Source organism: Telmatherina bonti, assembly GCF_933228915.1.
Source record: "Telmatherina bonti genome assembly, chromosome: 21".
NCBI classification, from domain to species: domain Eukaryota; kingdom Metazoa; phylum Chordata; class Actinopteri; order Atheriniformes; family Telmatherinidae; genus Telmatherina; species Telmatherina bonti.
This window is the reverse complement of record NC_136630.1, coordinates 23,479,156-23,505,358: the sequence shown is the minus strand read 5'-3', so window position 1 is coordinate 23,505,358 and position 26,203 is coordinate 23,479,156. Positions and strand designations below refer to the sequence as shown.

The window sequence follows — 26,203 nt, the reverse complement described above, 5'->3', positions numbered from 1 at the left end:
GGACAGTCTCCAGATGCAACGCAAACATGGGGGAGCGTGATGGAGGCTGCTCTTGTTTTCTGGCCTCGCTTCTCTTCATTCGTCAGCCAGCATATTCTAGGCCTGATGCTTCACCAGAAACAGATGCAGCATTTTTATTTTGTTCCAGAGCAGCATCATGTTTAATTTCTTCATTTTCTGGACAACTTCTGCTGTTCTGCTGGCCTCCTAGCCCATGCTGAACTGAGACTGCAGCAGTCAAAATGCATCAACTCTCATCTAGCTGCTCTTATTCATTTGGCTTCGACCTCATGAAAAACCGGTGGAGATAACAGATCCCACTCACAGATGAGCAAATTCCATCAAATTACAGATTTTCTAAACATTCCAGTTATAAACGTGCTTAATAAAAGTATACTGTTGGCCCTAATAGTGTTTCAGCCCTTTTTGTCTCTAATTTAGAAGAATAAAGTTTATTATTAACTCAAGAGCCACATTTACCTTTAAGTGCTTTTAGCCAAAAATAAATCATTTTAAAAAATATTTTTGTTAAAAAGTGGGGAAAACGAGCCATTTAATGTGTTGTGTGTGCAGAATAAATTTAGCAAAAATCACTGCACTTCAGTTTTTGCAAATTTACCTTTTAAAAAAATAGCTTCAAACCCACAGAACCTGTGCCTCACATTCAAGATAATGATTAATACATAACACAGAGTACACAGAAGTGTGAACCACACTGATGAGGACTTCTTTGTATATGTAAAGTGTGTGGGCCTATGATTCAATAACATGCTGATACATTTCCAAAAGCTATCTGTGAGCAGCTCTTTAAGTCTTTAGCTCAGATATCCAGCTTGATAATATCACTGAAAACTCTCACTAAGTGCTCTAGACTTCAAAAATAACTCAGTAAGCAAGAGACTCGAGAGGAGAGCACAATAAAGAGGGGATGGATTAGACAGAGTGTACGGACAATCTTGTGAGTTGTACAATCTAAACATGAGGACAAGCTGCTTCAAAGTTTTCCAGAAATGAGCGTTGGGAAGTGTGAAGGAATTTGGGGGGTGGAGGGGGCAGGTAATTTACTTACTTGACCAACACAAGACAGAGTGAAGCCTTATGATACAGAAGGTTTTTTTTAGTTTTTTAAGAAATGATAAAGACCTACTTTTCTCCTGCAAAGTCTTTTATGAATGCAGATTAGGGACTTTCATCTATTTTTAGCTTTTTAATGTGAACAGACGGGTGTGGTTTAGACAATTTTGTAGTATGGTGCTTTATTCCACATCTATTGTAATTTACTGCTGCAAGGAAGCTGAATTTGTACCAGAAATACTTGGAGCAGTACAAAATGTTAATTTTATATCATTTTTTTCCTTTTGATACTTAAACTGAAATAATTAAATACACTTACCAACCAATCTGGGCACATGGATAGTAGGTTGGGCACACTTTTGCACTGAGAACTGCCTGATTTCTAGTAAGATGTTGGAAACATATGGAGATTTTGTTCCATATTGACATGATAGCATCAAACAGTTGCTGCCCCACATCCACAATGACAACATCCAGTTCCACCACATCCCAAAAGCTCAACTAAATTGAGATCTATTGACTGTGGAGGCCAGTGGATTACAATTACCTCATTGCCATGTTCAAGAAACTGATGAACCTGTCCAGCGTGTAATCTGCCTCTCACCCAACAATTACTGGGATAGACCTCAGCTTCTCCACAACCTTAATTCAGAGCAAGCAGTTGAAAAAATGGATGGAAGGATGTTCAAGAAAGCAATTGAAGATGATTTAAACTTTGCGACATGATTCATTATCCTGCTGGAAGTATCCATCAGAATATGTGGCCACAAAGGGATGTACATGGTCAGCAACAATACTCTGGTTAGCTGTGGTATTTAAACTACATTCAGCTGAGGCTAAGGAGGCCAACCTGTGCCAAAAAAAGTGTGCAACCTGAACCAATGATAGAAGGCGCAATGGAAACAGACCTTGATGTTTTTTTTCACCAAATTCTGACCCAACCATCTGAATTCTGCTGCTGAAATGGTGACTTGTCCAACTTTGGTGAACCTTTGTAAACTTTAGCCTCACTTTCCTGGTCTTAGCTGGCAGGAGTGACACCTGGTGTAATCTCCGCTGCTGTTGCTCTTCTGTTTCAAGTTTACATTCAGAAATGGTTTCCTGCGTATCTTGGTGAGAACCAGCGGTTATTTAAGTACCTGTTGCCTTTCTATCCTCTTCAACCAGTCTGCACATTCTCCTCTGACATTAACAAGACATTTTCATCCAGAAAACTGCTGCTCACTGCATTTTTTTTTTCTTTTTGAGACCAACCTGTATAAACCTTAAAGATGGTTGTGTTTTAAAATCTCAGTAGATCAGCAGTTTCTGAAATATCAGACCATCTGGCACCAACAGCCATGTTGTTTCAAGTCACTAAAATCCCCTTTTCTTCCTCATTTTAATGCTCAGTTTGAAATTCAGCAAGTCATCTTGACAATGTCAACATGACTAAATGCATTAAATTACATGATTGGCTGGTTAACCATTTGTTTTAAGAAACAAGTGAACAGGCCTAATACCTAATAAAGTGACAAGTCTTTACCATCATGGTTCACACGGTGTAGATTAATCCCATCAGCACCTGATAAATGTTCATACATTTTGCAGTGTATTGTGGTTTTAACATGACGGCTGCAACAGCATTCTTACACTTCTGTGTCAGTATCAATGCGTTCAGCATCAACCAGGAATAATGACAGTTTGCCAGCTGAAGTGAGGAGCAGCCGTAGCAACAGAGGCGGATAGGTTTACTATGAGTAGGAGTGGAGTAGAGCCTGGGGCACAAAAAACCAAGGAAGCATCAAAGAGAAGTTTCTGACACTTCAGATGAAAAGGAGCTGTATTTAGCGGAAGGATTATAGTCTGAAATAGAACATGATCAATGTCAAAGACAAACGTCAGCAGCGTTTTACACAATCGCTCTCACCGGCAGGAGCAGAAAAAGTTATTGTTATAATGACATACATTAGCAGTCAGAGGTTTACGACTCTACTGGACACGTAGATAATATAACAACCACTAAAAGCTGACAGTTGTGTAAATATGCATCTGTAAGATACGATCTGAACACGCTGGGTTCACACTGTAGATTACAACCATGCAGCTTCAGGGCACCTACGTCAAGAGTAAAAAACACAAGGTTCCTCTTTTTCTACATCGTTCAGTTATTGTCATGTTATTGTTTGTTTTTTTGAGATTTTTTAAGTGGGTGGGGGGTTCAGAAGCTTCAATTCATTTGAATGTATAATCAATTAACGAAGAGTTCCTAATGAGTCCTAAAGAGCTGCATCAACACGGTGCGTTCAGCTCCTCTGAGTCTTCCTGCCATGAGCTTAAACATACTGGAATCTGACATCTTTCTGCACCATTGTTCCACTATAAACCACTGTGGTTGACAGCATCAGTGAAACAGATCAGATTGACTCCAAGGGGGAGGTTTGTGCAAAATGCTGTGTCAGATTCTACAGTGATTTTGCTTCAGGGAGCAACAAGACAGTTAAAGAGCAGGACAGGTGACTGCTTCTAGTCTGCAGCTGTGACACTTGGAGTTTTTTTTTTTTGTTTTTTTTTTGTTTTTTTTTTACTGCCACTCGGTAGGTCTTCTGTAAATTTCTCCCCAAGCCATGATAGGCAGTAATTTAGATTGCCATTAGCAGCAGAGAAATAAATTAACCCAGGCTATAAAGAGACTCCCTTTAAATTAGAGCTGCACATAATTTAAACATGGTCATTGCAACACACGTGGTTGCAATGGTCACATTGCTGGTCCTGCAATGTAAATCAACTCAACATGTTCATTTATCCATCTGTCCATCGACATCCTGCAGACGTGGAAGAGGAGCCGGTCCATATTTGTTTATGACTGCACTAATGCAGTAAGTTTTAAATAAAACATGATCACACAAAACATTTCTTCAGGTTTTAGCACAATAAAAGGAAGCAATAAAAGATAAGAATAACTTTCAACTTTTAACTTAAAGTGCTATTTCAGACATTTGTTGAAAATTTCTATATTTTCTTATATCACAATTTATTACAGTGTTAGAAAAAAGAAATACAATGTTTCTCCATAATCGTGCAGCTCTCCTTTAATGACCTTCTCATTCAGTTCAGAGGGGTTGTGTCCTGTGCCACCAAGGAAATGGGCGACTCAAGTGGCATCGATACAAAAGGCAGAGTGCCAACACTAACTTCTAACTTCAGTTTCCACAGATGTACAACATTCTTTATGGCAACTACCCGGTTTGAGTCAAAAAGCAAAAGGGTTTTTCCCCAGTTTGCTGTTTTCTCGTTATACAATTCATAATTAAGTGGAAGTCTCATAATTAAGTGGAAGTCTTCAGACTTGAAACTGTTTGACACACATGGGGAGCTCCCTGCTCAAGTATCCTCTGTGGTGCAATAAAATAATCTGGACATCCAATAACTAAACTCAACAAACACTTGGACTGCACAAACCTCCACCAAGGCTTTTAAAAAGTTCCTGGATTGAAGCGATGATCCAGATCACCACTAAAATCAAATCAGTTCTTCCTTTTAACATTTCCAACAACTCCTGAAAACTTCATGAACATCCGTCCATAACTTTCTGAGTTGTCTTGAACACAAACAGATAAACAGATAAACCCTAACCTCGTGGCAGAGGTAACAAACAACACGGTCTTAAAGGGTTTGAATATTCAGCTAAAGTCTTCATGAAAGACTAAATTACAGAGGGTTGGAAAGAAAGTGAACTTTCAAGTTTTCTTTCGGTCTTTTTTGTATGAAATGTAATCCATTGTTAATTCTCAATTAATTTTTTGTACACTTTGTAATATTTCAGTATATATTTTGCATGAAATTATTCTTGTATTACCCCCACCCAAACGCACACACACTTCACACACCACACACTCTATGCACAAAAAAAAAAAAAGACAGCTGAATTTCAATTCATCTCTAAAGCGTAACAGGAACTTCCCTTCACACTGTTCACTTCAGACTTCCAATACAACTTTGAGTTTTGTCATTTGCAGAAATAGTCTGATTACTCTGCAGTTGTGGGGAGTATGAGTAATGGATAGGAAGCTGAGAACAGATAACCTGTCAGATGGTGCACAAACAATCACCTTATCTTGAACATAAACAAAGCAAAAGGAGATGATTGTTGACTTTAGAAAGAACTGGAGAAAACAAAGCCCTGTTTACACCCTGGGAAAAGTGGTGGAGAAATGCAAGTAGCTCGGAGTTCAGCTGAACAACAGACTGGACTGGCAATGCAACACATAACCACCCACAAAAAGGAACAGAGCTGACTGACTCCTCTGGATACTGAGATAATTCAATGTGCACCAAGATCTTTCACATCTTCTGGAGGTCTGTTGTGGAAAGTGCGATTGGCTGCAGCAACAGCATAGAAACCTGACACATAAAAAAAAAAAAAAATGACGAAATGGATCAAAAGCCACAACAGATTCACAACATAACGAACGGTGTCAAGAAGCTTTGAAGATGTACTGCTGTTTAACTGTCTCTTACTGGTAATACGACCAAATTCCTGCAACAAACTTTGTCTTGGATGGTGCTTTGTTTAAAAATAAGTACTTTATAAGAGAAAAACTGAAAGTCTGACAATGTCTTAACCAATCACGAGTTAGAATGTAATGTTATATGCGAATGATTTATCTGCTTTATCAGGAATTATTTTACAGTTAAACAGATTCAACTTGCAGCATGTGCTCAGTGTCTTCACCAGTTTGAGTCTAATTGAACGTAAATTACATGCAGATGTAAATTGACTCCTCAAAGTAATATCTGGGTGTGTAATTCTGGATTTCAGAGCTTCAGTTTTGTACAGTTTTATTCTGATTAACTAAATATATCATTTCTGTAAATTTGCTGGCTGAGTGGGAGATCTTGAGTAAATCTGCTGCAGATGTGCAACAATTACTCACCAATGATTGTAAATTTACACCTATTAGTTGACAATGAAAGGTTTTAGCAGGACAGCTCAGGTTCTGATCTTGTGACACAATGCATAACAGCTACATCAGCACACAAAAGTTACCAGTCTTAAGCAGAAAAGAGATCTAGCTCATGCCACTGATGGTGGCATTCACAATCCAATCTGTTGGACACAAGGTGTTATTCTGCTGACACTCAGTGGAAAACTGGGTTCAAAGTCCATCCCACACATGCTGCCCTAGTCTACTTCCCACTTGCTTGCAAATTGTTTATGTTTGCAGATAAAATCTGGCTCGGGTGAGAAAGTTATTCATCAATTGCAGTTCTTGTAATGCCGCATACATACTCAGAAAGCAACAACACAATATCTATAATACAATATCTGGACTTTTAAGATTTGTAACACTCTTTTGTGTTGGCTGTGAACACTTTTCTGTTGCAACTGAGCCTCTTTTAAAATATTTATTCCCTCTGCAGAGGGACAGTGAGGTTGCCTATTGCTTCATCAATCTGGTCTGCTGGTAGCTACATGAGCGGGTTGAGGGGAAAACATGCAGTATTAAAGCAGATTTTTGTAAACGTGACTTTTTTGACAAACAGTTCAAATGATGAAACTTAAGAAGCTGAAGCTTCACTTTCTACGTCGCCTCACAAGACAAACTGTTTGTCCAGTTCATCTAACTACCTCCAAATATCTAAATGTGTCATAACTCACCCTGAAGTCGATCCCCACAGTGGAGATGAAGCTCCCGGCAAGAAAGGCTCCATCTTTGAAGCGAACCAGCAGACAGGTCTTTCCTACACCTGAATCCCCCACCAGCATCACCTGAGACAGAGTGAGGGTGTAAGTTTATTGGTTGATAAAATTCAAAGTCTGTGTGGGTCTGGGTGAGAAGAAGGAAAGCGTTCAGGAGAAAACTTATCAACAAATGCACAGGATGTTTAAGCAATGCGAGACTCGTCACATATTCATATACAGTTTGCACACACACTTCAAACTTTCTTCTACAAAGCCAGATATTTCTGGACTCTCCTGTGAGGACACGCCTGCACATCTTACTGCAGTTATGTGTGCAAGTCTTTCCAGCATCTTATGGGTTGCAAATTATCCTAAACCTAAGTTCACTGAAGTTTCAATGCACAGATTAGAGGGGCCATTTAAGACATGGTACTATAAAAACTGATTAAATAAACAGGGTTGCAAAGTTTCTGGGAAATTTCTGGGAACTAACTAATTTTTGTTTTTGGTGATTTTGGAAACTCCATTTAAAAATTGGAAACTTGCTGCAGGAATTATGGAAACTCAGTAGCAATTGGGGGTAATTAGAACAATTTGCATCATATCCAAATTAAAACTTTGTTGTGTTATGTTCAGAAATTCCTGCTAAATAACTTTAAAAACATACAAATGATTTATTAGTAAGTAGAACTTTATCAACATAGTCTCCACATTTTATTTATTTTTCTTTTTATAAATAGGGGCCAAACTTCAATATTTTATATTCCAGGCTTAGTAGAGTTTATTCTCATAAATTCACATTAATTACCATGGAAAGTTTAGGTAATTCATGGAATTTTTTTCAACCCTGTAAGTAGTTTATTCATGTCACATTACGGAGTCTGCACAGACAGACTGTGTTTAGGATGTAATTGCTACAGGTAAAAAAAAAAAAAAAAAAAAAAAAAAAAAAATATATATATATATATATATATATATATATATATATATATATACACTATTCACAAAAAGTTAGGGATATTCAGCTTTTGGGTGAAATTTCACAACAAGCCTAAAATGCATTCAAACATGTACAGGTGAACTTAATGTGATCTTCTCTAAGCTTTTAAATGCACATGTCCAACTGTTAAATGTTTCAATAAATTTTGCACAAGTTGCTGTTCTCTAACAAGGAGCTTAACGGCAAAAATCACGGCAGGTGTGTGATCCTTGAATTGACCAATAAATGTCCTGGTTCAATTAGAGCTGGTGTTTAAACAGTTGTCTTCATCATGCTGTTCACATTTTGACATCATGAGACCAAGACGACACCTAACAATGGAACAACAGTCCCTTGCCATTGCGATGCTTCAAACAGGACGTTCTCAGACAGAAGTGGCCACAGAGCTTGGAGTGTCACAGAGTGTCATCAGCAGGTTGCAACAGAGATATGGAGAGACTGGAAGAGTCACAGAAAGGCCTAGAAGTGGACGTCCTTTGGCCACATCCCGTGCTGATGACCGCTACATTGTGAACACTGCCCTGAGAAACCGGATGATGGATGCCACTCAACTCCAGGCACGTTTAAGAGAGGTGAGAGGCACCCAAGTGTCACATCAGACCATGGGCCTCAGTGCTGTTCTCTGATGAAAGTCGATTCACACTGAGCAGAAATGATGGCCGGCAACGATGTTGGAGACGTCAGGGAGAGCGCTATGCATCAGCCACTGTTGTCACCAGGCGAGCTTTTGGTGGTGGCGGTGTTACAGTGTGGGCAGGGGTGTCCACTTGGTACAGAACTGCCCTACACTTTGTGAATGGTACAGTGACAAGCCCATACTACCTGAATAACATCATTAATCCAGTGATTGTGCCTCTACATGAACAGCACAGGCCTAATTTCATCTTCATGGACAACAATGCTCCTGCTCATCGAGGCCGCATCATCAGGGTACGGCTGTTGGAGACTGGTGTACCTCAAATGGAATGGCGTGCACTCTCTCCAGACCTGAATCCCATTGAAAACCTGTGGGATCAGCTGTGCCGTCGTGTAGAGGCTCGAAACCCTGCACCCCAGAACCTCAATGACCTGAGGGCTGCCCTTCAAGAAGAGTGGGATGCCATGCCTCAGCAGGCAATAAGTTGCCTTGTGAACAGATGAGACGTCGTTGTCAAGCTGTAATTAATGCTCAAGGGCACATGACGAGATATTGAGACGTTCAAATTTTTTGTTGTGGTGTAACTACCATTGTTGTTACCTTTTGTGTTGAATGAATTTTTTGAGATGAGGAAATAAGTAGTGCATCCTTCTACTTAAATGTCTTACTTTTGTGATATTATATCACTGTAGCACGAACATATTGCATTTTCCATAAATTTCACCTGAAAGCCAAATATCCCTAACTTTTTGTGAGTAGTGTATATGTATAAAAATCTACCAAACTTGTACAAAGGAAACTCATTCAGAGTCTGGTTCATGTCATTAATGATTTTATTAGCATGTCCACAGGAGGCCTGTTGGTCTGCATGGACAGGTGGTGGTGGTGTTATTAGTGCAAGTTAGACACAGCAACATATTTTCAGCTGCACAGAAAGGTTGCCAAACACAGCTGTGATGAAGTGTTTTGCACACCCAAAAAGCCCAATCCTCCACAAATTTTGAACCAAGTACTTAGGGTCAAGTCAACCCCTGACCCGATGACCTCTAAGTCCAGTAAGAAGACTGAGGTTTTAGCAGGTCAGAGATATACTGGGGAGCATGACCATCCAGGGCGCTGAAAGTTTAAACTCAAGTTTTAAGATTAATTCTAAAAATAACTTGGCAAACAAAATGGAAAAAAAAAGAATAATGTCAGCCTTTGACACCAGAACTTTGAGTTTTTAAAATATTTTTAAACAATAAAAGCTGTTCCTGACGGTGTGTCTGGAGTGATGCTGAAGGGACAGTAAACTTTCACTATGACACCCAAATTTCTGAGGTTCAAAGAGACAAAGACGCCGACTTGCTGCCTAAGTTTCTATTATAATGATTCTTGATATCAACAGGCAATCAAACAACCCTTCAAATAAATCATTTATAAAACTCAGAAGCTTTGAAAGAATATACCTGGATGTCATCAGCATAGAGGGTGATAAATATTATTGTGATGTCTAATAATTTGGGAATATGCTACACCAGTGGTCCCCAAACTACGGCCCGCGGGCCGGATACGACCCGCCTCCACATTTGGTCCGGCCCCCTGAACAATACCAGAAAGCATTTTGATTTTTTTTTTCATATATGTGTATTTGTATTTGATAATAAAGTTGGACTTTTGCAATAAAATGTTCCTTAGTTATGAACTATTTTCATTATTAACTATTAGTTAGTAACTATTTTATACACGCATATAACGTGACATTCTGTTCCAACCTTGTGCAGTCTGTGCTCCTATCTGGCAACCCCCAGAAAAAAAATCCTAAACCCGCCCCTCTCAAAGAGAGAGCGGAATGATGGCGAAAAGATTAGGTAAGAGAAAAATTGATTCAGAATGCAGGGCATTTAACCTGCAGTGGACAAACGATTATTTTTTTGTTCAATGCAAAGAAAAGGCTGTCTGTCTCATCTGTCAAGCGGCGGTGGCGGTATTCAAAGAATACAATCTGCGGCGACACTATGAATCCCGTCACAAAGACAAGTATGATAGCTTGCAAGGCCAAATGCGAGCAGACAAACTCTCAAAGCTAAAAAGTGGACTGTTAGCTCAGCAGAATACATTTGTACGCCAAGCTCAGCTGAACCAGTCATCTGTTCTGGCCAGCTTTCGGGTTGCTCAACTGATAGCAAGCAGTGGTAAACCTTTCACTGATGGAGAGTTTGTCAAGAAATGCATGAACGCTGTCGCGGAGGAGGTGTGTCCCGAGAAGAAAGATGTCTTTAATGCCGTGAGTCTATCAGCGAGTACAATCACCAGACGCATTGAAGAAATCGGGGGTAATGTATATGTCCAGCTGCAGCAGAAGACGAAAGAATTTGAATTTTTTTCATTAGCACTGGATGAGAGCACAGACGTGCAGGACACCGCGCAGCTGCTCATTTTTATTCGTGGAGTTAGTGCAAACTTTGAGATGTGCGAGGAGCTGGCAGCACTCCAAAGTCTGAAAGGGACTACGACGGGGGAGGATATTTTCGGCAAAGTGTACCAAACCATGGAAGAGTTGGACCTGGACTGGTCAAAGCTGGCCAGCATCACAACTGACGGGGCTCCTAGTATGGTGGGCATGTCTCGGGGTCTAATAGGACGCATGAACCGGGAGATGGAAGAACGGGGTCTCACCGCCCTGCTACAAGTCCACTGCCTAATTCACCAGCAAGCACTGTGCTGCAAAGTGTTGATGTGGGATTCTGTCATGAAGGTTGTGGTGTCATGCATAAACTTCATCAGAGCAAAGGGACTTAAACACAGGCAGTTCCAAGAATTCCTGTCTGAACTGGAATCTGCGCACGGAGATGTGCTGTACTACACAGAGGTCCGATGGTTGAGCCGGGGCAGAGTTTTGAGGCGTTTTTACGAGCTGCTACCTGAAATTAACGCATTTCTTCATTCACAAAACAAAACGGTGCCAGAGCTGACAGACCCAGAATGGAAATGGCACCTCGGATTTTTAACAGACATGACAGAAATGCTGAACAGCTTTAACTTGCAACTACAAGGCCAGGGGAAACTCATTTGCGACATGTATTCCCACATAAAAGCATTTGAGGTGAAACTAGAGCTGCTTTTGGGACAAGTGAAAAAGCACAGCTTCATCCATCTCCCTGCTACACAAAACCTCTCTGCAGAGAACCCAGCGGTCCCGTTTCCAGCTGAAAAGTGTGTGGAAGCATTGGAAATGCTGAAGGCGGAGTTCGGTGTGCGATTCCGTGAACTACATGTTCATGCAAAAGAAATCCGTCTTTTCCAAAACCCATTTGTTGCCGACATTGATGAAGCCCAGCCTTCTTATCAGTTTGAGTTGGCCGAGTTACAGAACTGTGATGTTCTGAAAGACGGATTCAAGCCCAACAGTCTCATTGACTTCTATGCCGCCCTCCCAAACGACAGGTTCCCTAACATCAGAAAACATGCAATGAAGATGTCAACACTTTTTTGGCAGCACGTATATCTGCAAGCAAACCTTTTCACGCATGAAACTGCTGAAAACTCCAATGAGATCAAGATTGACAGATGAACATCTGCATCAGTGTTTGAGACTGGCAGTGACTAGAATGGAACCTGACATTCAACTTCTCACCAGCCAGATGCAGGCCCACAGTTCACACTGATGAACATACAAAGGTAAGCTCACTTTTCTGACTTGAATGAGTCATTCTGAGTATAAACAAATATAATCATAATAAAATCTACTGGGATAAAATCCATCTCCACAACCATACTGGTAGTGGTACTGGTTGTGCTGTGTAGGTCCTGTATCACTTAGTTCATTTTCTCAGCCTGCTTGCTTGGTGGTTTTCACAGGGAAGTTGATGAGAGAGAGAGAGAGAGCTGCAAACAACGAGGTCTACAAGCTTACTGGAACCTACAAAAGGATTATAAGGAAGGAACACAAGAACTTTGAGAGACTGCTCATATGAGTCATTTAAGTAAGAGATTCTGCTCTGACAACTAAGCTGAACTTGGACCTGTTAAGACTGTGCACGGCACAACAGAAAGTTTATGTTCCATGGACTTTTTTTCTGTGAAGAACCCAGAGAGGGTTATTTGGTTATTATTTATTTCATTAATAGTGTTATTTATTTTCTGACTTTTGTTCTGTGAAGAATCCAGAAAGGGTTATTTGATTGTGGCTTTCTGGAAAACAATAAATTTTTACATTTAGGCACTCCTGCAATCATCACACTTTTTCTGTTACAAACTGACCCCGGCCCCTCATCAGAGAAGGGAAAAGTTATGTGGCCCTCACAGGAAAAAGTTTGGGGACTCCTGTGCTACACAAAAAGAGACTGACCCAAACCAGAAACCAGAGGTACCCTACAACTGATGTTACAGACTTGACTCTATAAACACAAATATCTCCCAGATAGATATGACAAGAACCACTAGGAAAACACCACCAGTAATGCCAAACAAGTCCTGAAGCCTGGTTATCATCATGGCCATCAGTGTTGAAGGCAGAGTTGGTAGCCAGTAAAACCAGTACTGTGTAATCATCAGTCTGCTGCCATCAAAATGTCACTAGGAAGATTAAGAGGCCAGATTCAGTAGAAAGCAATTTGCAAAATAATAAAAGAACAAAACATCTGAAAACGTCCACAAGATTGTTTTACTCCAATAAATCAAGATGTTCCGTTATGTGGGTTCTTTAAAAATTAAACATGTCTAATTATGCACATTATTGTGTATATCAAGCAAATCAATGCAGTGCACTTGATTGGCTTGACCTTTTAGCCTATTCCATTAGGGGTAATAATCAATACCAGCTACCATCCACATTATGTAAAGATCTGTATCTTCTCATTGCAGATTATCATTAACCTTTCATTTGCATTTCAGACTTCTAATCATATGTGTGACCTTTTGTCTGCGCACTGCCATTGATTATCTATCAGATGATGGGAAATGAGTCTTCAAATTTTCTGAAGCCCAGTTTAAAAATGAGATAAACATTTGTGGCTCCATCAGTCCCAAAAGAGAAGATGGAATTCTGTCGTTTGGACAAAAGGTCCCGACCACATGGAGGCTATCATCGAAGCAGCACAATGAAGCCTTTTCCCTCTAGTTGAAGCATCTTCCTAAAGTCTGCATGAAAAGTCTGGGACACAGTTTGGTTAAAAAAAAAAAAAAACATAAAAATAAGTAAAAACTAAATAAAGAAAAATTACAGTATCACAACTCTTCTTCACCCCACTGTTCACACAAACTGAATCAAAAACAAACTGAATCAAAAAACAAAACCTGTTCTAAAAGAAACAGAACCTGAAATGACTTGTGTTGTGACTTGTTGCTCTAATACAGTTTAAAACACATTAACGTGACCTGCTAGTGGGGTAGTGGGTCTTGTTTGAGGTGTGGAGTGTTTTTGTAAAGTAGACAGCTTTTATTCAATCGTTGACTTTCCGATTTTTAAGCATTGCATAATTAATTTCTAATTTTAGTAAGTAAGTTTATTTTCACTGCTGGATTTCTTGCATCAGGAAAAACTCCCAACACTTGCATGACCAGGGTTGACCACTCGTGAACTAATGTGCCTGAATGAAAATGGGACCTATCAACAGTGGTGTAGTGGTCCCTCAAGAAGTGGATATACTCTAAATTTTTTGCCCTTTATTAACGAAAAAACAGAATAAAAGTAGCCCAGAAAACGCAGTTTCAGAAACAGTAGCATGTAGGACTACTCTACATAAATCCATCAGTATATCTAGTCTTCATCACATCATTTCTGCTCTTTGGTTTCAGGGAATAAGAGTTATGGAACAGCTAAAGCAGTACTGGTGCACAGAATGGAGAGAGACAGGCATATATATATATATATATATATATATATATATATATATATATATATATATATATATATACACATACACACACACACACACCCATTTGTTTAATGTCTATATTCAGGCTGAAGTTAACGCAGCTAAAGGCTAAATGCACCAGTGTAGCATACTGGTAACCTTATCTGAGCTGGGCGACGTAGGTACATGTGTAGGGATGTATGTAATTGTAAAAGCAGCATCACAGGGGGGGTTTAGAAGTGGGTATACTCAATTCTGACCAAAAAAAAAAAGTGGATATACTTGGCAGAGGTGTATAAAGTAGAAGTAGAAAGTAGAATTCCTGTCCGGCAGCTCTTTCCAACCAATCACTGAACCAGGTGAATTTAATTAGCTCAGTTCCACAGCAAGGTAGATGAGCCTGTTAGTGAAAACACCTGTTCTGAATGCATTGGTAGCTTGAAAAAACATGGCAGGTCTTCTACTTTAAACATCTCTGATACTCCGTATACCCCTGTAAACCCTGGACTACACCACTGCCTATCAACAACTGTGAGCCTTCACTTGAACAAGCCAATGAAGCCTGGCTGATGTTGGAAAAGGGTTGAAAGATTGTCTCTGCAAAGGATGCTTCATAGAGATATGCAGATACACTCCGATCTTGTCAGATCAAGGGGTTAAAAATATTTAGCACAGGACAGTAGAGACCGCAGAGTGGACTTTAAATGTCTTGCCAGAAATTCAGCAATACAATGATGTTTTGAAAGATGAATAAAAAGTGTTCAACACACATTTATGACTCCTAGATGACAACGGGTAACAACAAATCATAATTTGAATCAATACTTTTTTAATAAGTCATTTCAAAGCTAAACTTAAATATGTGGGATTAGAGGCATACTTTAACATTCTTTGTCAGCTCCTGTCCTGTTTAACAAAGAGACACCCAGTGCAGTTGTTAATTGATCTAAATGATAATAGAAATCTGTCTCCATCATCTTCTCCATATCGCACTGAGTGTAGAATACACAGTCACAAAAGACAGGAGGCTAACTGAGTTATGTAGAAGACACGTTACCAGTCTATTTGTACACCTGAAATGGATGGACTTACTGAAGTGACAGATGATAAAATTTCATCAACCTTTAGTAGCTAATATTGTGTTTTCTGAACAGTCAATAAAATAAGTCATTTTCATAATAGCGTCGTTTGGGTCAAGGGGGTTTTAGTTTTGTTTGCTATTAAAAACATTTCCGGACTAAAACGTGTATTTTAGAAAAGAAATTGCTTCTATATGTTGTCATGTGTACAGAAAAATGCTCACCTTGGCAAAACAAACCTTAAGTTACTAAAAAACAAACCTTAAGTTACTAAAACTTCGACGTCATTAAAAACCGCGTCCAAAGTTAGCACAGGTGTTGCCCGTTTTCTTTAATTGCTGCTGTCAAACTTGCGCCTGCTTTATTTATTTATTTGTTTGTTTATTTATTTATTTGTTCGAATCAGCTAACGTTTCTGTCCGTCCACCCACCTTGAAGGCGATGTCGTAAAACTCTCCGCTGTTGCTGATGGACGGTCTGCTCGGGTAAACCAGACCGGAGGACGGAGCCGCGGCGGCGGCCAAACCCTTCCCCGTCCGCCCGCTGCTCGGAGACGCCTTTGGGCTCCTGGAGCTCCCTTTGCCCTTCACTGCCTTCTTCCTGGACATCGCTCTTCTAACTTGTACAGCTTTAGGCTATTAAAACCGGTGGTCAGCGTGGGGGAAATTGAAGATACGTGGCTTTCTTTCGGTGTAAAACAAAAAAATCACTTTTTCCTTGAGGAGTTGTGGTCGACGCGCGTTCCGAGCGACAGAAGTTCACCTGTGCGTCAAAATCATGACTGTGCGTAAAAGCGGACCGAGGCTGGCTCTGGAGAGACGCAGCTGTTGTCCAGTTGGTGCAGCTGACTGACAAAGCCGAGGTCTCTATTCACGCTGGAAACTGTTCTCCCTCTCTGTTCCACGGTCTGTGACGCTCGCAGTGGGTAAAAGCGTGGATATAATAACCGTGCTTTTGTTGGGAAAATACACCCTAAAACGAAACATTCGAGCCTATTTCTTTTTTTTTTTTTTTTTTTTTTTTTTTTAAGATTTTTCATATTGGTTGTATTTACAAGCTATAGCTGAAGGTATAACAAGAACATGTTTACATTTTCATGAACAAAAATATTAGTAATGGTTATTTAGGCCCGAGCACCTTGGCGGTGCGAAGGCCTATTGTAATTGTAGTGTTTATTATTATTATTATTATTATTATTTTTATTCGGACACTTCGCGTGCTTTTTTGGAGGCCTGAACGTGCTCGAAAACTCACCAAATTTTGCGAACCCCCCCCAAGGGAATACGAAAAATTTGATATTTTAAGGTGCTCCAGAATGTTTGGGCAAAACTGAACGAGAGCGCCACCTATTTTAGGTGCCCCGCCACTGCATGTCGTTAATCTTTATGAAAATTCATACACATGATCTACATGCTAGGGCGAACAAAAAAATCCTCTTAATGTCATGGTGAAATGTCGACAGGAAGGCGGCCATTTTAGGTCAAAGTCAATATTTTGGCGTTTTAGCACCTCGCATTTTAACGAACTCGTTCTAGGGCTTTTATCCCACTGAGCCACAAATTGCTCAGGATGTTCAGGAGGCATGTGTGATTAAATGTTGTGTTATTTCTTCTAATAGGAGACTTAGTTTACGAGGGGCGGGCCTTCAAAATTTTATGTCTCATTAACAAAGACTTATTGCTAAAACTCCCACATAAAACAACATATCGGCACAGGAATCGACACATTTGATGCCAGTCCCATGATGAACAAAATCTACAATGCAATAATACGACTATGAATTAGCCCCACCCCTTGGCAACAACAAGTGTCTGATATCGTGAACCAGGAAGTACCTGTAACAAAGCCATGAAATTGTTGATCTTCACCATACTTGCCATGAGTCATGACAGTTATGTCCTTAATAGAGTAAAATTACAATATAGTGGAGAAGATAGTAAATGGCTCCATAGCGCCCCCTACAATATTTCAATCAATCAGCCCCGCCCACTACATTGACTGACATGGATATGATTCGGGAAACTTGTAAACCCTCCCAGTACCTTCAAAAAAGTCTCTTGGACATATGGGCTAAATCAAACAGGAAGTCAGCCATTTTGAAAAAAGTGCCATTTTTGGGGTCATTTCTGTCATTTGCTTTGCCATGCATTTTGAGGAAGTCCTGCTAAGAATTTTATCTAACTTTAACCCAAATGAGTCAGGATGCTCAAGAGGCATGTGTGATTAAAAGTTGTGTTAGTTCTTTTAATAGGGGATATCGTTTAGGAGTGGCAGGGCAGCAAAGCAGATGTGATGCAATGAAAAGGAAAACTGACATAACTCCCACAAAAAATAACCAACCTGTACCAAATTTGCTACAGATGATGCCAGTCATATCCTTCACATTTGTGCATGTCAATAATTAGATGATAAGTTAGCCCCGCCCCTTGGTGACAGGAAGTGATCCTTCATAAGGCCTAAATGGCCTGAAGTGCAGTCTGGCAGCACTTTAGGTTGAGAGAGGCATGGGAAGGATGTTGCCAGGGGAGGCGGTGGCATTATGCCGACTGGCGCCATGGTGCGAGGGCCTATATCACCGCTTGCGGTTTTAATTTACCTTTTAAATCTCCAAATAAAATTTTGCTGACTTCATTGTTCCAAGTCAGGAATCAGTTTCTGCCCATTGAGGATGCAGCTTGGTGCACTGATCTGTATGATGGCTTGTATGCATATGCATTTACTGTCAAACATTGAGTCTGTAGTGCTGACCAGATATTAGACATCCCTCTCATGGATGTTGCAATCAGACATTTTGCAGGCATGCTATCTGTTCCTCGTTCACGTTGAAGTAACTTCACTTTCAGATTAATTTCCTCAGCAAACTTACACTTGGATAAATTAATCTTAATGATTTTTATCTAATTATCTAATTTTATCAATTAATTTGAGGCAATGTTGAACTAATCCAGTGGTTCCCAAACTGGGGGGTGAGCCCCCCAGGGGAGGCCCAGGGTTATCACATGGGGGGTGCAGCAATATAAAACTTGGGAAATTTGGCACTGAACAAATTTGTAAATGTACCAATGATCAATGATGATGGATCAACTAGAGAGACTTCAAATACTAAAGAAAGAGAAGAAAATATAATTCAACATATCTGCTCCTGCTTGACCAGGCAACGGTCAAGTAATGGGAATAATCCATGACGGGTAATGAAGAGACCATAGTCTTTAGCATGAAGTATGAAGCCAAACCAGTTACCAAACCACTTGAGGACCTTTCGTCCTGAATACAAAGAAAATCCTGTAGGTTACTTTAGAAATAAATCATAAAGTAAACTATCATATCTAACAGTTGTTTTACTAAAGCAGCATCTGTCTCATTGAAAACTCTGCTCACCTGAAGAAGTTCGAAGAGAGTCCTAGTTTAAAACGTTTCACACTAAAGCAGAAGAATGGATCATAATAATGACACTGACATGGTTTGAACTACAATACAGTCACTAAACTAATAATTCATTTCTTAGTATGTTTCTTTGGTTCATGTGACAGGACAGGGAGTCTTGACATTGTTGTCATCGATGAAACGGGGCTCTGCCGAAAAAGTTTGGGAACCACTGAACTAATCTGTTTAAATATTTAACGCATTTTTTTTTTTCTATTTAGTTTTTCAGCTATTGGTGATTATTCTTGGCTATGTATCAGTAGCCTACATTGAGACAATCATTTCAGCAGTTTACTGCTCTCCACACTCAGTAACTTCTCATCAGTTATTTTTAAAGAAACTGCTAGCGATCATAGGAGAAAATTTCACGGTTACTTATACTTTTAGATAAGTCATTCCAGGTTCTTATATATCATTTCATTTGTTTGTACTTTTACTACACGTATTGTTATCTAACAGTTAAGACAGTTAGCCGTAACTTCAGACAACAATGTCTGACTTTTTACCCATAGCTTTAGCTAACTGCTCAAAGCTTTTCTTATAGCTAATCATTTAGAATGGTTAATTATATGTTGAATGTTGAATGTCTTTATTGCCATTGCATGTTTACAACAAAATTGAAAAAGTGCAAACCATCACAAGGTGCAAAACAGAGGTGAAATAAATAGAAACATAAAATTATGAACATATAAAAATCTAAGAAAAATAGTGGTAATAAATACATTCAAGCAGCATTTAATGCCTTGATGGCATTGGCATAAAAACGGTTTCTGAGTCTGTTTGTCTTTGTTTTTAGTGTCCTGTAGCGTTTACACGAAGGTAGCAGCTCAAAGCGATTGTAAAGTGGGTGTTGCCACAATATAAATATCTGTGTTTGGGCCAGTGTTTGACTTGGTAAATCCCCTTTTAGTTGGCCAGGCAATATTATGGTAGCTTAAATGTAGGATTATTTGGGAAAATGTGCGACCAAAACAAAGGGTGCATAGATATTTCAGAGCAAAGTTGATGACAGAAAACACTAAGTTGATAAAAAAGCAATAATTTTGCACTGATTTCAGGCTTTTGTAGCCTGTGAAGTGCAACAAAGTTCATTTGAAGTCTCTTCACTAATAAAGATTATGCAGTTTGTAGAAAGGAGTTGGATTGTGACATATTTTACTGCTCCGAGCAGCTAAACAGAGCAATAATACAAGGAGAAGTTGTTTTAGGAATCACTTTAATGCACAACCATCGATTTAACTGTAGGCTACACATCAACTTTAGCCTGTTTATCAAGTTGGAACATATAAGTTTATTTGCAAAACCGCTCTGATTTATTTGTTCTATCCATGTGGTCTGAAGAGGTGCCTTGCTGGAAATGCTACCTGGCAGATCTGGTCATCCAGCTGATGCTGTGGCTGATCCTCCATTTTAAAATGGAATGAAAACTCCAACCTCCCAGCTAGTTGCTTGGTCACCTGGGTGGTAAATGATGCAGACCCACTGTGACCCATTGTTTGTGGTTATGGTTAGACTGGCTTCCAGTCAGTCACATACCAGATTTTAAAAACCCTACTGATCGTTTCCAAATCAGAGAACGCTTTAGAATACATCTGGGATACTTTCAGAGAATATAAACCCAAGCAGAGCTCTTTAATCCAAAGCCTAAGCTCAACAAGTCCAGACTGAACATGGAGAAGCGGCATTTAGCCGTTTTGCAGCAAACAAGCAGAAAAAACTGCCAGAGCAGATTAAACTCTCACCAGTTACAGAGATTTTTAAATCCAGGTTAAAACCATTTCTCATGCACCTAAAATCTCCATGGTTTAATCATTTTTATTTTGATTTCATTGAGATTTTTGCTGTTTGTTGCTGTTCTCAACATTGATGTTTTCATGTTTGGTCGTCGGCCTTTGGTCGAAATTGGATACCGTGTTTCTGTCAGTCTGCCTGAGGGCAGCTGTGGCTGCACATGTAGGTTACTACCACCAGTCTGTGAATGTGGGATGAATGAATAATGGATTCAGTGTAAAGCACTTTGAGCACCTTGAAAAAGCACTACATAAATCTAATACATTATTCACTAATATCATCTACTATATTCAAAATGGACTCAAGGTGGACTTTACTGAAGAATTAAAACCATGGACATCATGACTTGAAGGATGAGAGTTATAAAGGTAAAAAAAAAATCGAGCCCAAAACTTGCCAATAATACGACAAAAATGGATCTGGTGACATTTAGAATTGAGCAGCATCCCTTCTTCTTTAAACAACTGCCCTCCTTTTATACCCGCTCATGTTGCTGACTTATTGCCTAGTTAGTTGTTAAATGTTCCTCCAGATGTTTTTGAATTGTGCCAACAACTCCTGCAGCCTTTTGCTGCCCTTCTTCCAACTTTTTAGCTAAAAAATGTTGCTACCATTAAATTCAAAATGTCCTAATATTTACCATGAAATGTTAACTTGCTTCCGTTTCAGCATCTGATATGTTTTTGTTTGGATGGGAAAAAATGCAGGTTGATGAGGTTTGCAAAAAATTGCATTAAAATTGTATTTTTCTGATTTAAACAGCACTACAACTCTTTTTTTTTTTTTTTAAATTAGGTAGTGACTATATTTAACTTTGTCAAACCAGAAGACAGCATGCGTTGTCCATTTAGAGACAATAAAGGTTCAATTTCCCTCTGGGATTAATAAATTTTTTTTTTTTATTTTTTTTTATTTTATTCTATTAAAACAATGTTACTGGTTTTCAGACACATGCTCTGGATAGAATCATTTATCCATAATTTCATATATTTTATTTGTTTATTTGTCAATTTAAAAAAGAATCCATTAAATCATTACATTTGGTTATGTTTTTATAGGTTATCCTAAAGTTTGCTATTGTAAAAACACTTTAATCACTTTGTCAATTCATCCACCATTGTGATCACATAAAAAAAAAAAAATTAATCAATTAAGATTCTTCCAAAAATTTTGACTTGTGTGTTTTTATTTAACGCGTTTCACTTTCTAACGGAAGCGATTGCAGGCTGCTGGTTTGCCTTGAATTATCTTGAAGAGGCCCAGGGCAAAGTTTTACTAGTGAGCTCCACTTATCCCTGGTACATGTCAGCTTTATTATTTTCCCACACAAGGTTTCCCCTTGAGCTAAATTCAATGATGAAAAGTCTTTTTTGATGAAGTGAGACAATGAAAAAAAAAATGCTGTGAATCCTTTCCTTCAGTTCATCTTTACAGTGACTTCTGTATCTATGATGATCCAGTCTAGCAAGATATGCATTAGTTTATTCTATCCTACCGGACATCAATCAGCAGTATTTATGTTATGGTCATAAATACATGAACATAATCTGAATCCATTTACATTTGTGTTTTTACCATAATTATACTGGTCATTCATATTTCCTGTCTATATATTCATTAAATAGCCTCTGTGCTCTCACGGGTTCTTACTTACTAGTCATAGATGAAAGTCTGTTCTCCCAGACAGAGCCTTGGAATCACTACTAGGTTACTTGGAATTACCAAGAGCAGCCATAATTTTTCTACGTCTGTTTTAACAATACATACTCCATAAAGCATTTATTGTAGCCAACGATGCTCTGTCTGTTACACTGTTAACTAATTAACTCAATATATTTTGTTGTAACCTCTTTCTTATGAAAGATTTGCTGTGTATGATATTTTTTCCCACTAAATCACATTGCTGCATGGGGACTATAACCAACAACCCATTCCCTTTGGTCACACTTATTCTTTCAACGCTGTAAAATTATATCTGAGAACAACTGGGGAAAGGCCAGACTGAAGCTGTAGGTGATAAACGTCTCTGCTGTGTGTGTGACACAATCAGGGAGCAAAACTGTCAGCTGATCCAGTTTCAATGTGAAAACTGTGACTAAACTATCAAAGTCACATGAAAGAGGGTAGAAAGGCTGCGAAAGCGAATCTGAAGGGAAATTTGTCTGCAGCCTGGAGGCGGTGAACAGAGCAAAAAGTTTGCAGATAAGTCTGATGAGGAGGCTATTAAAAACAACCCTTGCTGTGCAAGTGATCCATTGTCAAAAACCAATGAGGTGTAAACAACAGGAGGAGCACACCTACCCATACATGACCTGTGTTGTAAGAGTTTCTAACTGCCGACGCTGCTCAGATGCCTGTTTATTTCCTATAACTTTTAATGGAGACAGAATACTTTATATTCCAATGATATGGAAAGCATAGATTAAATGATAAAATAAAGCAACGGTGTGCAACATTGAAATGATTTAGCTAAGTTCCCCATGCTAACACTTGCAGCTAGCAGTTTGACTGAGAAAGAAGCAGGGTTCATTCAAGACTTGCAAGGTTACACCACAAGATAATACATCTAGCTAATTGCAACAAACATTGGAAGATTTTTCTTTAAATGTTTCTGTATTAGGTCAGGTCAAGCCCTCGGGGAAGTCACGTTAGCCATCAAAAACCACAGGGTGCTTAATAATAGATGAGATATAACTTGCTGGTTTGCATTAATGCTGTTAAAAGTCCAGGATTGTGACATTTTTTTCTGGTTAATGCCAAAATGAGGTTTTAGCAAATACAAACCCATCCATTCTTGGGCTATCTGTTACCACATGTAGGCTACGTACTTTATGCTAATTGCAGATATTATAATCAAGGCAACTTGCTGTTGCATGCTGAGCATGAAAGACTCATCCAGCTGGTGTTTTCCACACATGAATTTTCTTAAACAGTGAGTGATATTGTCCTGGTGCTTGTATGGTTACAGAAAGGACAGAGCAGCAGCAAGTTTTCAAGAAAAAGACACAAATGTAATAATTAATCATAATAATTCCATCCATGCTTCTCAATAAACTGGTTAGTCACAGTTTCAGCATCTGTTCCCTGTCAGCGCTGTTTGCAGGAGTACGAGGGCTGTGTCTGCTGCTTTGGAACATAATTGATTTTCAACATCCAATCTGGCAAACTGATCTAACAGAATAATTTCAGACGTTAGTGTTGCAGACAAACTTTATATTGTTCTTGGAGCAGCTCCTGTATTTCTTACAACTTTTTTCTCACTAATCTTGGGTGATTTTTAAGGAGAAGGTCATGCAGCATTTAATTCAACCTGAAACCCAGGTATGTACTTCTTTGTTGTCACTCATTTTTGTTCTGCAGGGTTCCTAACATGCCAGCTTTAGCAGGCATCTTGTCATTGTGCGTCTGAGGAACACCTGTTTGTGTACGCACAGTTTAAACACCACTGAACACTTTGTGCTTGATTGTCATTTTTTTAAGGTCTGAGTTTTGGATGATCTAAAAAAAAAAAAAAAAAAAAAAAAAAAAAAAAGTACATGATTCTTAAACACAATTTGGCTCCTTAGTTGATGTTTTTACAAGTTATTTTGGTGGCTACATTTACAGCAAAGTGGTTTTCATTTTCTAAAGAACTGATTTGGTTCGTTTCAACGCCGACATAATTTTTCTTCAAGTTATGGAGTATTTAAGAAGGAAAAAAGATGGAAATAATCATATCAAACACATTTTGGCTCCTCATTTATTAAAAATATAGACCCGATATGTCATACTAACAGAAACAGACAAGCACAGTTCAGATAGTTTGCTCAGCTTCACAGACTCTGGGGCGAACGCTGAATTTACTGAATGGGTTTATCTCATCTCAGCTAGATCACATTCTTTGTCTGACCTGTAAGTTCAGAATTAAATTGTTGAATGCAAAAATGTATTGAATATAACCGACTTGACAAGTTCAAGGTTTCTGAGATGCAACCAAAATCCAGCAGGCAACAATTATCTGGAGAACAGCACCACCAAGTGGCCATTTGTATAACTGCAGCATCAACCAGTTCTTTGAGTAAGCAACAGGTTATTTTTACACATTTTATTTTGAGATAGAAAACTATTTAACTTCTTTATTTTTTAGTTTTGCATCATTCATAAATTTCGGAAACTTTGGGGAATGTTTGGCATTAAATTACCTCTGCATATGTTCAGCTACTAAACCATTCACACATCAAAATGTTCAAGACAGGTGTTGTGAATTTTGGCAGATCTAACCAGTATAGACTAAGTTTTTAGGCAAATTTTTCAAACTTTAAAGCATTAACATGAGTAATGCTTTAAAAAAAAAAAAAGAAAAAAAAAAAGCGCCATATGCCTGATGAATAATGCTGGATATTATGGCCGTACACACCCATTATTTATTGAATCAAATCTCATGAAATTTGATGATATAGTTTACTATAAACAATACAAATTAAGTTTAAAGTTAAACAAAACGTTCTTCCAGAAGGTGTCCAAAAATACTTTAAGTTTAAACAAACTAAATATAAACCAAGAAACTGTTTTAAATTTATTGTTCCAAAATCAAGGAAAGGGATGAAACAAAGATGCTTGTCTTTTTGGGGTGTTCAACTATGGAATAAACTCAGAAATAAGGTAAAAAAAATATTCAAATTCATATGCAATCTTGTTTCCATGAATCTAAAAATACAAGAATTTAGTTGATTAAATCCTGCTTCCTGATACAAGATGTAGCTTTATAAGGAAGGGACAAAAATATCTACACAGAAAATGAAATCCTTTATTTAGTTTGACTTCCTGCTCACTTGATCCCCAAGAGACTGTTCTTGTTTTGACCCAAATTCCAGTTAACACATTGCTTTCAGTCTCAGGTTACGCTTAAACTCATTTCAACTGCAGCCCTATAATGACGATCCTGTCAGAGCTGACAAATGTGATGAGATTTATTAGGAAAGTGAAATAATTAGGAGAACAAATACAAGTAATCACTGTGCAACACCCTTCTGGTTCAGTTCTCTAGAAAGACTCATCATTTTAAGATGTTCATGTATTTGTGTTGTTTGTAACAGAAAATTGAGCTGAAAAATCACCTTATTCGTAATGTTCGGAGATAAATCTCCAACTGAAGATTTACAAATCATCATATTGTTTGGGATGTTCAGTAAAAAGCAAAGCTTTCATCAAGGAGTTCCTCATAAAAACATGTTGGTATCCATGGTGACTGTAACAAGAAGAAATGTGGAGTTGAGACTGGCTTCAAACATCTGATTTCCCCTTGATGCTGCAGTCTGACCTCATGCCAGACCTGGCGGCATCAACTCCTGTGTCCTCGTATATATGGATGAGGCCAGTTCCTGGATTGAAAGTAGCTTCGAAGGGACTCCAGGTCCACAGGAGGGAAGTATGGTCCGATCCGTTTTCTGAGCCACCACTTGCCTTTTGCTGCGCTGGCGCTGCCCGGCTGGCTGAACTTGTATATGAAATGTTCACCTCGAACCCATCTGAGAGGAGGACACAAAAACAGCCAACCCATGTGAATCTTTACTTCAATATGTTTCATGTTTTTTTTCCTCATTATCTGGGCATGACTATGGTCCTCTAAGAAAAGCAGATGTCCCAAACTAAGATGAGTTCAACTTTATTTATATCGCACATACACACATACTCAATAGAAAACAATAAAATCCAGAA

General features: G+C 38.8%; 2 protein-coding genes across 2 annotated transcripts in view; both read right to left on the bottom strand.

Annotated features, from left to right (window-relative positions):
- The window catches only part of rab26 (RAB26, member RAS oncogene family), a 126,452-nt gene extending 110,336 nt beyond the window's left edge, over positions 1-16,116 (bottom strand). The window contains exons 1-2 of the mRNA XM_079261011.1: positions 15,724-16,116; positions 6,716-6,826 (exon numbers count right to left, since the gene is read on the bottom strand). Coding sequence (XP_079117137.1) covers positions 6,716-6,826; positions 15,724-15,900 — 288 coding nt within the window. The 5' untranslated portion in view covers positions 15,901-16,116. The remainder of the gene's footprint in view (positions 1-6,715; positions 6,827-15,723) is intronic.
- Positions 16,117-24,904: 8,788 nt separating this feature from the next.
- Positions 24,905-26,203, bottom strand: part of lmf1 (lipase maturation factor 1) — a gene marked incomplete at its 5' end in the record, with an annotated part of 31,095 nt that continues 29,796 nt past the window's right edge. Inside the window, one exon of the mRNA XM_079260466.1 lies at positions 24,905-26,013. Within this exon, the coding sequence (XP_079116592.1) occupies positions 25,827-26,013 (187 nt within the window). The 3' untranslated portion in view covers positions 24,905-25,826. The remainder of the gene's footprint in view (positions 26,014-26,203) is intronic.